Source organism: Cyprinodon tularosa, unplaced genomic scaffold (genome assembly GCF_016077235.1).
Source record: "Cyprinodon tularosa strain WSP-4 unplaced genomic scaffold, ASM1607723v1 ctg185, whole genome shotgun sequence".
Taxonomy (NCBI): domain Eukaryota; kingdom Metazoa; phylum Chordata; class Actinopteri; order Cyprinodontiformes; family Cyprinodontidae; genus Cyprinodon; species Cyprinodon tularosa.
In genome coordinates, this window is record NW_024038643.1 from 1422318 (window position 1) to 1435722 (window position 13405).

At 39.2% G+C, this 13405-nt stretch overlaps 1 protein-coding gene across 2 annotated transcripts in view; it reads right to left on the reverse strand.

Annotated features, from left to right (window-relative positions):
• dock1 (dedicator of cytokinesis 1) overlaps window positions 1–13405 on the reverse strand; it is a 305990-nt gene that overhangs the window by 228793 nt on the left and 63792 nt on the right. For both annotated transcript variants that reach the window (XM_038282563.1, XM_038282562.1), the window contains exons 13-16: window positions 10997–11122; window positions 10683–10807; window positions 3741–3839; window positions 2077–2149 (exon numbers count right to left, since the gene is read on the reverse strand). In XM_038282563.1, the coding sequence (XP_038138491.1) occupies window positions 2077–2149; window positions 3741–3839; window positions 10683–10807; window positions 10997–11122 (423 nt within the window). The remainder of the gene's footprint in view (window positions 1–2076; window positions 2150–3740; window positions 3840–10682; window positions 10808–10996; window positions 11123–13405) is intronic.

The window sequence follows — 13405 nt, forward strand, 5'->3', positions numbered from 1 at the left end:
CAATATGTTTTTAAGGTTGTATTTTACACCAGAGTTAGAAGAATTAAAATCTACCCGTTTATAAAATAAGTTTAAAACTTTTTCATAGAGGCATCAAATATTTTATCTTCAAAGTTGAGGTCTCATTTAAAATTGCAAAGACTTTAAAGCTTTTATGAATAAAACATGATCTAAAAATACCTAATATAAACTGAACGAAATAGAGTTAATATTTTAGTATATTTGTCTGGCAAAAACCTAATCTACATAAGTTGGGAGAAAGGAAAATATAAAAGCAGAGGCCACAGTTTATACATAAATATTCATACATCTTTTACATAAATCAAAACTAAAGTGTATTTTGTAGGGATCTTATGCAATGAACCACCAAAACGTTTGCATATATGTAAAATACCCTCATTAAATTTCACTTCTTAAAATCTTAAAGGTGCAGTTTGTGTTTGTGTGAATCAATACTTGCTAAGAAACACCTTCCTGCTGCTATCACAGGAGAAAATATTTCAGGATCCAATCAACATTCATCTTTCTGAAACAATGCATCTTTTTGGGAGTTATTTGTTTGTCCTGTCACACATTTTCCAATTTGGTTTAGACTTTATTTTGACTGGGCCAATGTAACAGATCAACTTACTTGGATCTAAACATTTCACCATAAATCTGGTTGCATTTTTAGGGTTTTTTTCTTGGTGGAAGGGGAACCTCTGCCCCAGTTGTATGTGTTTGGCAGACAGACGGTTTCCTTCCAGTATTTAGCTCTTCCCATTACCCCCAACTGGTTGATCCTGCGGAGGAAACATCCCATCCAAATAATACTGGTGGAGTATGTGTTAAGGGTGATATGCATTATCAGACTTCTGTCACCCTTTTTTTATGCAGGCTGAATATTTAATCTTTGATCTCATCTGAGCACTTTCCACATGAAAGAACATCAAATATTTGATCAAATATCAGATCATAAATTCAATACTAACATTTTCAAAGCTCAGATATCTTTATAATCTGACTGTTTTTCCACCATTTTAAACCTAACCTGTTTCATAGTCGTGTGTTATACAAAAAACTTTAGAGATTTTATTTGGGGCCATTGGAGTTGAGAGTAATTGATCAAATGCACGTCACACAGCCTTACTCACTCTAAAACCTGTTTGCATTTACCCTGGTTGGTACAGCAATAAATACAAAACTTCACGCGGATCAGTGTCTGCATGCTGTAAGTGCACAAAGCCACCAGCATAATTAAATAGATCATACCAAAACCCCTAAAGAATCCAGCCATTGCACCTTGACCTCAAATGCATGTTTTGTGAGCTGTCAGTTTGCTGAAAGTTTAGCAGCATTAGTATGCTCCGGTGGTCCCCCGAGTCTCTTGAGGAGTTTCTAAAGCAACCGTAACAGCAAGATAACAGCAAATCACAGACTTTCAAAAGCAAGCCTCTAACAGCATTAGTCCCCACAGAAGCAAGGTGTGCATGACAAGAAGGCTCTCCATGTGGATTAGAGGCCAGCGCAGAGCTCTGAGACCTGGCAATTTCCTCCAAAGCACCTGCATGCAGGTGAGAAGTGAATACAGCTGGGGATTTTAAAAGTGGATGACGACACCAGCTGCAGATTAGGGAAAGGGTACCCTTTTTGTTAATCTTTTCATACTCTACAAAATCCCCTTTTTCTCCAGCATCGGTGCTGCTTAGGTCAGAGGGAAGGTCTTCCCCTCGGATAAATGGAATAGCATGTCTATTCCCTGTTTTATCCATGATATAAAGAAGAACTGAAAAAAATGAAATACGACCAGGGTTGAATTCAATTGTACACCCGCCTCAATAAATAAAGCTCCCCAAGGCATTTTTACATCCCAGCTGTAGCCTATGACAAGCCATTCTATGGGGCTGCTTCATGCAGAGGCAAACTACTTCTTTTGATTAATGTGACAGAGGGTAAGCAGCTAGGTATTTATTATTGTGCAAAGCGTCTGTTTAAGCTGGATATTTTCTATTAGCTTTGTTGTAAGCAAATTAGCAACCAATTGCACACCTGGTCACTGGAAAAACGGATTATTCCATAGATGACATTTATACTCACAATCCTGGGATGAGCGATGGCGGAAGGTGAACCGTAGATGGCTTCGGTTCACATCTTCGATGGGGATGGCGACCTGAGATAAGCAAGAGGACAGGTGTGGCTTTCAAAGGCATGAAAGTAAAGACTTTTTGATGTTTCACAGGATGTTTAATACTTATCCATGCCAATGGTTTTCAAACCATTTCAGTGTTTGAAGTGGTTAGGAGGGAGGAGCTATGGTTTCATTTTTTGCTCTAGTTTTGTTTGGTTGTTCAGTTTCTTAACATAACTTTGTTTGATTTTGCACATCTCATAAAAAATGTAAAAAAAAAAAAATAAATCAGATCCCAGCCATATTTGTTTATTTTTTTACCTGGTCACAGTGAACATAAAAAACACGAATAACGTCTCCTATTGTGGACCAAAACTTTATTCACGACAGAAATCTGCTCAGTTAGAGCAACACGCTCAGCTCTTCTACAGACTGTAGCTCTAAGATGAGCAACCAGCATCATGCTTTCTACATGTCATTCATCAGACACTAAAATAGGAATCCGCATCAAGGATTATTGCTCACTATAATTGCTACTCATTTGGCTGCTAAATGTGGTGCACCATAAACTGTAACATACATGGGAATACCACACATTTGTATTAAAAGTAATATCACTATTGAATCCAATTTTATAAAAATATATATTGATACACGAATCCAACATCACTTCCACATACTCGTCAATTATAGCTGTACATAATCTGAAAATCTTTTAACTGTTATCATCTATCATTATTTATCCTATATTTTAACCCTTCTAAAACATATATATATACATACATACATACCGTAAATTCTCTAATATTGGCCTGTATTCCAATAGCGGCCGGGTCTCTAATAATGGCCGGTCTCGCTGTCAGAGGAGGTAAATCATGGCCGGTCTCTAATACAGGCCGGGGCTATAAACGTTTTTTCTGGGCATACCTCAACATTATACTTGTGGTAGTAAGTAACATACAAGTACCACAGCCCTGCGCAGCTGAACGACAAGCCCTGCTGCTGCCCGTCTGCGCGAGGAAGAGAACAGACACGCAGCAGAACAGGAGGAGCAGCGCGAGTGATGAGGAGAATAAAGGGAGAGATGAAGAGGAGGAGGAAACTGAGGAGGAGAATTAAACAGAATTGGAGGATTTTTTTTTTTTTTTTTATTCAAACCAAGCGAGACATGGTAACTGTACTTTTTCAATAAATGAACCTAGTGTTTTATAGGTTCAAATAGACACAAAATCTCATTTTTATTCATTCCACTGGTAGTCTGTTTTGCTCAAATAGCAATAGAGGCCTGTCTCTAATACTGGCCTCTATCCAATAAAGGCCTGGACCGCGATGCACTTGAGTGAAATAAAGGCCCGGGCCTATATTAGAGAATTTACGGTACATACATAATCTCTGTACACATGTAAATAAAAAATCTTCTGTATTGCACTTTTGGATTGATGCAAACTACATTTCATTGTTTTGTACTTGTGAAAGTCTAATGACAATAAATGACAATGAATTCTATTTTATTCTACATTTAATTATTGTCAAGTCCTATTCTGAACCTTAAATTTAAAGACTCTACCACAACATGGGGGTCAAAGCTGAAGATAATTTGTTAAAATTGCGCCAATATCACAGAGCTACTCACCTTTATTGTTTCAAACCATCTTGGCTGCTTCACTTGGTAGTAGATGACAGACTTGTACTCATTGATCCCATCATCTCCAGCCCCAGGAAAGATGACATTCTAGGAGGAAAATATGAATCGTATTTAAATAGAAATTATCCTATATGCACAAAAAAGTTGAAGTTTACTCACACACTAATGGTTTCTGACAGTGACAATTATGAGAAATGATGGACCCCGTGTTCCCCAACTGCACTGAGCAAATATAGGCTGGGCGGGTTGAATGGGGGGGATCTGCCCCCGTCACTAAGTGGCCAAGGTTCCTGACAGAATCATATCTTTAAAAAGTGCTGCTGAGGCTGGAGGTGTGCTCATAAGTCAAGATGTCACAGGGCAGCCTCTCATGTCGCAAATCCTTTCTGAGGGAGAGCAACGATGTCCAGCAGGAGCATGAAGAGACGAACATAAAAAACAGAAGGATACAAAGCAGGAGTCGTATGCAAAGAGCCCTTAGAAAAAAGCAACCAAAAGTAAAGATTTTAAAGTGAACCTAAAGAAAAATATTTTCATAATATTTAAAGGTAAAAATGAACTGCTTTAATCAGAATCAGAATCAAGTTTATTGCCAAGTAGGTTTGCACTTACAAGGAATTTGACTTGGTGTTGTTGGTGCAGATAAAAAAAAAAACAAAACAAAACAAAATAACAAAATAAGATAGAATATATATATATATATATATATATATATATATATATATATATATATATATATATATATATATATATATATATATATATATATATATATATATATAGACTGTGTGTTAATGTAACGCAAAAATCCTGAATGGGGGAAAGAAACATTGTCCAGTGTCACGGGCGGGTCTTGGCCTTGTTGATAAGGCCGATATCAGATGGGAAAAAACTGTTTTTGTGACGGGAGGTTCTGGTCCTGATGGACCGCAGCCTCCTGCCAGAGGGTAGTGACTGAAATAGTTTGTGACTGGGGTGGGAGGGATCAGCCACAATCTTCCCTGCACGCCTCAGAGTCCTGGAGGCGTGCAGCTCCTGGAGAGATGGGAGGTAGCAGCCAATCACCTTCTCTGCAGACCGGATGACACGCTGCAGTCTGCTCTTGTCCTTAGCGGTGGCACCAGCGTACCAGATGGGGATGGAGGAAGTGAGGATGGACTCAATGATGGAGGAGTAGAACTGCACCATCATTGTCCTGGGCAGGTTGAATTTCTTCAGCTGCCGCAGGAAGTACATCCTCTGCTGGGCTTTCTTGGTGAGGGAGTCGATGTTCAGCTCCCACTTTACGTCCTGGGAGATGATAGTTCCCAGGAAGCGGAAAGACTCCACAGTGTCAATGGTGGAGTCACAGAGGGTGATGGGGGTAGCAGGGGCTGCGCTCTTTCTGAAGTCCACAACCATCTCCACTGTTTTTAGAGCGTTGAGCTCCAGGTTGTTATCCCTGCACCAGGTCACCAGATGGTCAGCCTCCCACCTGTAGGCGGACTCGTCACCATCGGAGATCAGTCCGATGAGAGTGGTGTCGTCTGCGAACTTCAGGAGCTTGACAGACTGATGACTGGGGGTGCAGCTGTTGGTGTACAGGGAGAAGAGCAGAGGAGAAAGAACACAGCCCTGGGGGGAACCAGTGCTGATGAGCTGTGAGTCAGAGAACTGTGTTCCCAGCTTTACGTGCTGCTTTCTGTCCGACAGGAAGTCTGTGATCCACCTGCAGGTGGAGTCAGGCACATTCAGCTGGGAGAGCTTCTCCTGGAGCAGAGCTGGGATGATTGTGTCGAAGGCCGAGCTGAAGTCCACAAACAGGATCCTGGCATAGGTTCCTGCGGAGTCCAGGTGCTGGAGAATGTGGTGAAGGGCCAGGTTGACAGCGTCATCTACAGACCTGTTGGTTCTGTAGGCAAACTGGAAGGGGTCCAGGAGGGGGTCCGTGATTTCTTTCAGGTGTGACAGCACAAGACGCTCAAAGGACTTCATGACCACAGAGGTCAGGGCGACGGGTCTAAAGTCATTAAGTCCTGTGGTCCTTGGCTTCTTGGGGACAGGGATGATGTTGGAGGATTTAAAGCAGGCTGGCACGTGACATGTCGCCAGTGAGGTGTTAAAAATTTCTGTGAACACTGGAGACAGCTGGTCAGCAGAGCTTCAAAGTGGATGGAGTGACAGAATCTGGTCCAGCAGCTTTCCGGGGGTTCTGTTTTTTGAAGATTTTGTTTACATCTCTCTCTTTTATGGAAAGAGTTGTCACTGAGGAGGAGGAGGTGGAGGTGATCTGTTGGGTGGTGTTGTGGGGGGTGGATGCATGACTGTCCCTTTGTCTGTCGAAACGACAGTAGAAGTTGTTCAGGTCGTTGGCTAACTGTCGGTCGTTCATGGAGTGGGGGGCTTTAGGCTTGTTATCTGCCTAAGCCCTTTCCAGACAGAGGCAGAGTCGTTGGCAGAAAGATGGTTTTGCAGCTTCTCGGAGTACAGTCGTTTACCCTCTTTCACCGCCTTGCTAAACTTGTATTTTGCATCTTTGAATCTGCATTTATCTCCGCTCCTGAAGGCCTCTTCCTTGTCCAACCTAAGTCTTCTGAGTTTGCCAGTGAACCAGGGTTTGTCATTATTGTAATTCACCCTGGTTCGTGTTGGAATACAGCAGTCCTCACAGAAGCTGATGTATGATGTCACAGCCTCTGTGAACTCATCCAGACTGTTGGTAGCAGCCCTGAAGACGTCCCAGTCAGTAGAACCCAAACACGCCTGAAGATCCTCCACAGCCTCACTGGTCCAATTCTTTGATTTCCTCACCACAGGTTTGCAGAGCTTTAGTTTCTGTCTGTAAGCAGGAATCAGGTGGACCATGACATGGTCAGATTGGCCCAGTGCAGCACGGGGGACAGCGTGATAAGCATCCCTGATGGTGGTGTAACAGTGATCCAGAATGTTATCCTCTCTGGTCGGGCATTTAATAAACTGTCTGTATTTAGAAAGATCATGACTGAGGTTACCTTTATTAAAGTCACCAAGGACAATAACTAAGGAGTCCGGGTTGCTCCGCTCCATACTCAGTATCTGATCAGCGAGCGTGCGCTGTGCGTCCTGCACGTTTGCATGCGCCGCGATGTAGACACCGACCAGAATGAATGAAGCGAACTCGCGGGGTGAATAAAAAGGCTTACAGTTTATGATGAAATATTCCAGGTCTGTTGAACAGTGCTGCTGGATCACTGTCACATCGTTGCACCAGCCGCTGTTGATGTAAAAACAGATCCCTCCACCTTTCGCTTTGCCGGAGAGCTGTGTGTCTCTGTCCGCTCTGTGGAGTTGGAAGCCTGCCAGCTGCAGCGCAGAGTCTGGGATCAATCCACACAGCCATGTTTCCGTAAAGCATAAAACTGCAGATGAGGAGAAGTCCCTGTTATATCCCAGCATCAGTTGAAGTTCGTGCAGTTTGTTGGGCAGGGAACGCACGTTGGACAGGATCATGCCCGGTAGCGCTGAGCGGAGACCGCGCTTGCGGTGCCGCACGAGCGCCCCAGCGCGTTTTCCTCTCCTCCGGCGTTTCGCTGCATGAGCATGAGCGCACCTTTGACCAGAATGTCCAAAATTTCCAGCGTAGGGAGAAGAAAAGTGGGGAATAAATCCTCTGGTGATGTTGCCCTGATGTTCATGAGCTCTTCTCTGGTGAAAGAGCTCCGGGTAGCATCGCAAAAACCAGAGTTAAGTAGTAAAAAGAAACTAAAAAGTGCGCACCAACACACCGTGGCTGCCATCTGCGGCGCCATCAGAGGGTGAGTGAAAAAGTCCTTTTAAATAGTCCTTTGTACCCTCAAAATTGTAAATCAAATTTTTAAATAGATCTGTAAGGGGAGAAATGAGAAGTGTGCAATAACTTGGTTTTTGATTGTTGTTTTAGCTCACTTTTGTTTTTATTTGTATTTATTGTTTCTAATGGCAGCTAAGAGCTATGCACTGTGAACTTGGGTCCATGACAAATTTCCTGACTATAAAGTATGTTCTAATTTATTCTAAGCTAGGTTATCTTAGTCTTGCACACCTATTCAATATAAAAAGGCTAATTGATAAACCAAAACGATCCTTTTCAGAATGTCAACAACTACAGATGGACACTTCCTACATGGAGCAACAGATCTGGAACAACAGCATCTACAAATCTATCAGCAGCTGTTATTTTTATTTAAAAGTATGCATGAATGTGGCAACATACTGTGAAAAAAGGTAAAGAAATTACAGAAACACTTACTCTATAAATCTATTAATCTATTTAAGAAAAAATCTTATTATACAATGCAACTATAAAACTATATAATGTTGTATAGAAGCCTCCAAGCTGTCAGATAATAACAAGCTAAAATGTTCATAATGTAGGCTAAGTTCCCTTAATTTCAGCATCCGACATGCCGAGGTGAGTTCACATGCCAGACCGTTGAACTATTCTTCCATTTCTCAGGCGGGGACACTGAAGTGTGTGCATGTAAGCGTGTGCAAGCACGGTTTGTCCACATCACTCAAAGACACTAGCTTCTTTTATTGTCACATGACAGTGCATCAGACTCCTAACCAATTCTCCACTGAAACTGAAGCTAAATGGATACATAAATGCTAGCTTTTTAGTACCTTGTGCAGTAAGAGGAAAGGAAATAGTATGCACAATGGCATTAGTTGAGCATATTATAATGCTTAGCATGTGGCATTCTAGTTTAAAGTATGAATAAAGTACTGCTTTTGGTAGATCCTTATTTATATGTTAATGTATGCTAATAAAATGCACTTAACATTTGAGATCTTAAACCCCCAGTGGGGTGAAGAGTCAGCATGTCACCAGCACAGAACTAACCAAACAACTGTGAACCCAACAAAAACCTTACATCTGTTTTTTCACTAATGGGATTTGTTACACATCAACTCACTGATCAAATAACACACTACAATTGTCACTAATTTACACTATATTAAGACTCATTTCAAGTAGCATCACTAGCTTTCTTTAATAATTTTTTTTTACCAGCTTACTGCGACCAATAAATGGAAAAGCTTCTCAATTTAAGACTAATGAGTATAATAGATGCAGCCATGGGAAACAAAGCTCTCCCTTGATTCAGTGTTTGTAGGAAGAGTCATTAAAACCAGAAATCTGTCATCTCAAATTACTTTTGAATCTCCCTATTCCAATTACACCAGTGCTTACACCATAGTAATGGGTATGTTAATTAAGTTTAAACAAGATTATAATAAACTGTAGCTCCAGATATTACAAAAATCTCAACAATTTAGAACGTATTCTTAACAACAAGGTAAGATCATTTGAACTACCCTCCTCTTATTGGCTTCCTTGGTTCAGTAGTAAATACATTTGTGTTGCAGTAGTGGTGAAAAAAAATCCTATATTAAGAGAGACTTATTTTCTAACAATATTAATTCTTAAAAATAAAAAAAAATCGGTGTTCGTGCTGCACTAGAAAAACAATCGAAAAATAATTAAAGATTTCTTAAAATAAGTGCATTTTCCCTTTATTTGAATAGGTAAATGAGATAATTTGCCAATGGAATGAGTATTTTTACTCATTTTTATAAGATAATTAGATAATATGCACTTGAAATAAGACAATGCAGCTCTGTTGTCTTATTTTAAATCTAAATTGTGTTGTTCCATTGGCAAAATGTCTCTTATCACCTCAATTCCAGAACAAATGCACTTATTTTAAGAAATGACCTTATCTAGATTTTGATTTTTTCCACTGTGTGAATGTTCTTTGTATGGTTTGTATATCTCTAACTAAAGATCTCGAATTAATTCAAAGCTAAACGTGAGCAAAGATCCAGATATGGCCACCTCTGTCTCACTTCCTCCCACGGCTTTTCATATCCAGCTGCTCTCAAAATATCCTCCATTAATTTGTGGATCATGTAGAGCAAGAAGTGGAGTCAACAGGGAATGTCAGTAATTACACATAAAAGAAAAGAGGTCACCGCGACTCCAGATGAAACAAGACCTTAATAAAGACATTGGATACTGCTGTGTTGGCACATTATTTAAAACGGTAAAAAGAAATAGAATTTTATTTTACATCCTGCCATAAAGGAAACTGACATCAAAAGTTTTTGTCTTGTTGTTTTTTTTTAATGCATACATAAATATTTTTCAGTGCGTTACTTATGATTTAGTTTAACATGTGCAATCTCCAAACAGCACCACCTATTGGTGACTGAGTGGTACTTTTTTTTTTTATGTACAACAGAGTATTAGGGCCAGGCTAGAGATTTTTCCCCTGTATTTCGAGAATGAAGTCATAAAATTACCGGAATGAAGTCGTAAAATTACGAGAATAAAGTCGTAAAATTGTGAGAATAAAGTTGTAAAATTATAAGCATAAAGTTGCAATGAGAATAGTCACAAAATTACGAGAATAAGGACGTAAAATTGTGACTTCATTCTTGTAATATTACAACTTTATTCTCGCAATGTTTTGATTTATTCACGAAATAGAAGAAAAGATTATCTCTAGCCTGCCCTCGTAGGGGCAAGTATTTTAGTTTTAAGAAAGTTGACATTTTTTTCCCCAGGTTAGGCAGAATTTTTAATGCAGGACTCCAAATAGTAAATGTTTGAGTACATGACATTTATTTTTTTTTTTTTTTTTTTTTTTTTTTTTTTGGGGGGGGGTGCATATTCAAAGATTAAATACCAGAACTTTATTTTAACCAATAAGAAAGTGTGAATAAATAAATAAACTCCATCTTGTTGCATTGCTTATCTCTATAGTCAGTAGGAAACTGAGGTGTTGGCTGTGAATCATATTGCCTTATAGCAGGATTCATAATTCATAGTGTGCTAAGTTAGATTTGTAAAGGTAGGTTAAGTCAGAGGATGTCTGAAAGAGTTACAAGACCTGTCTGAGTTCAACCCAAAGGAAACCTCATAAATACCTCCAGCTTCTTGCCGTCCTCATCATAAACAGACATGGTCACCTCAACGTTTTTGGGTGTCGTCTTGCTCCCCTTGTCAAAGTCCCCTTGAACAAGAGTTACATAGATGTCGTTTCGGACGTCTCCTTTAGGACACAAAGCAGAAGGGAAAATCTGTTACTAATGGGTAAAATGGTGCAAAAGTTGTTTTTTATTTGTGTTAAAATTAAGCTCTAAAATGTATTTTTATTATACCCTTTATATAATATATATTCTTAAAGTAAAAAGTAGAAAAATCTAAATAATAAAAAGAAAATGTCTTTAAAACACTCCACCTGGCATAATTATCTCAGGAAAACCCATCTTCCGTGCCACAGCTGTCGATCGATCCACCAGGTGAGGAAAGTCCTTCCTTATCTGATGGATGTCTCCAGGAAGTAGCTTCAGAGTCACCCACAGACCTGATGACACAACCAAAATGAGCAAAGAGGGAGCTGAGATAAGGTAATGAGGACAGCACAATGGAGGGGCGCCCCAGGAAATCACTAAAAACAGATTTCTTCCTCTGATTTCCACTGACAATTGTCATAGTGATAAGGCCCCAGGGCAAAAAAAAAAAAAACAATCTATCAAAAGACATTGTGCTGGAGAATTAAAATGAATATAATAACTCAAGATATGAGTGTGTGTTCTCCAAGTTCTACTCAGAGTGCCATGTAATGGTCACAGAAACAAGCCCTTTATTCACTTTGCAGATACTCTGCTGTTATGAGTGACACGTCCCCTACTGGCCATGCTGGAAGCCCTTTGATACGCCAGCATGACTGAAACAGCTGCTATCAATGCTCTCTGCTGTTCTCCCCCCAGTGCGGGTTAGAGCAGAGCTGACATTTATCAGAGTACGACTTCATTGGGCATGACAATACAGCTGAGACTTTAACAGGGAAGCCCCCCCACCTTTCTGCGGCTGGGAATCCCTCAGAAAGGTAAGGCTGCTTCACCAAACACAGACCTAAAATTACTAAAATCTCTGTTGACTAGATGCAGAAAAGATTACATGACAGTTTGAAAATGTATATAATATATTCATGGACATATAAGCTAATATTTTAAGTAACTTAATTTAGGGAAGTAAACTTGTTACAATTTTAACTGCAATGTAAAAAACGTCACCAGCATTTTTTAAGCCAAAATCCAAAAAATGTAAAACTACATGGGACATTTTTTTGATCTGCAAGAGAAAATGTCAATGCCAGATTTGCTTCCATGTATCCGTTTTATTCTTGTTTTTTGTTGAAGGTCACCAATCATCAAAAAACAAGAATCTCCTGCAAACTATTGTCAAGGTTTGAGGAGAAATTGCTGGCATATCTCTTCATGATTTGAATGAGCTTTAGAATTCCAGGGCCTTAAAGAAAACTAGGGACAAAAAAAAATAAAAAATCGTTTTAGAAAAAGTTGCAGTTGCTAAAAAGGTTTTAAATTCCTAAAATATTTCAACAAACTGACATGACTGCTGGCGTTGCTTTTTTTTTTATAATTTTTTTTTTTTAGAATAAAGTCAAATTAACATTTCATGACACTTAAATTGATTTAAAATTAATCTGTATGCAAAGTATGCTACATCATATGCTTCACATTATTTTAACCTTTTTTTTTGTTCATTCTTAGTGTGGTGGACTTTATTGTGCTGTGGTGGTGCGCCATCTCAATTACATGTTACGGAAAACCACCTACAAGTTTTCCCAAGCCTACAAATGAGGTAAATGTGTTCAAACAGAGGTCTTCAACAGGGGGTCCGTGATTGATTAGACTTTTTTTTATAATTCCCCATGCAATTCTTTCCACTAATTGAAATGTCATTCAATACATATTAACATGAATTCAACACACTGTAGTAAACAGATAAATGGAAGCAGAAGATGTCTTTCAATCATCAATAAACACATTCAGTGACACACAGGAGCTCTTTCAAGCTGGGGAACCGTTTCATTCACAACACCTGTCCCATCAACTGGGAATCAGAATCAGAAATACTTTAATAATCCCAGGGAGAAATGACTTCTGTTACATTACTCCATTTTTAATAGAGTGACTATAGGACCAGTTTGACATAACACAATCCATTTTGCCATCAGTTTGGGGGTCCTTGGCCTGGAAAAACTCATCAAAATTCAGCTTAATGGCCTAATCGACATTTCTTAATAATTGGTACAACATAAAAAATTTTTATCCAAATCAAACTTTGAACTGGATGACAAAGCCAGCGATGTGATTGCTGCCAGCACTTCTGAGGAGTTTGTACGGGATAGAAGTAATGACAAAATCTAAGGGTGTTGTGCTCATTTAAATGATACATTTAGAATGCCCCTTGATAAAAAAAACGAAAAAAATCCTGGTAATGATTAGTTTGGGGTTTAAAATAAGACTAAGATAAAAAAGGGGAAAAAAAGTCCCTTTTACTAAGGGTTCCAGCTGAGCATCACAGAGAAAGTGTATGATTTTTCTTGTCTTTAATTTGTAGTCATATTTAAACATACAGTATATGTCTTTTAAAGGTACACTGGATAAAATTACTGTTGTGATTATATTTTTACTGTGCTGTGCATGTTTTGGTGATGGTTTAGATTGAGAGTGAAAAGAAACTCGATTTCTATTGAAATCGATTTCTATTTTTCCCTGAAGGGAAAATTTGTTTCTACATACAAATTTCTTGTTGTAGCAAATGCCCTTATAATCAGAGG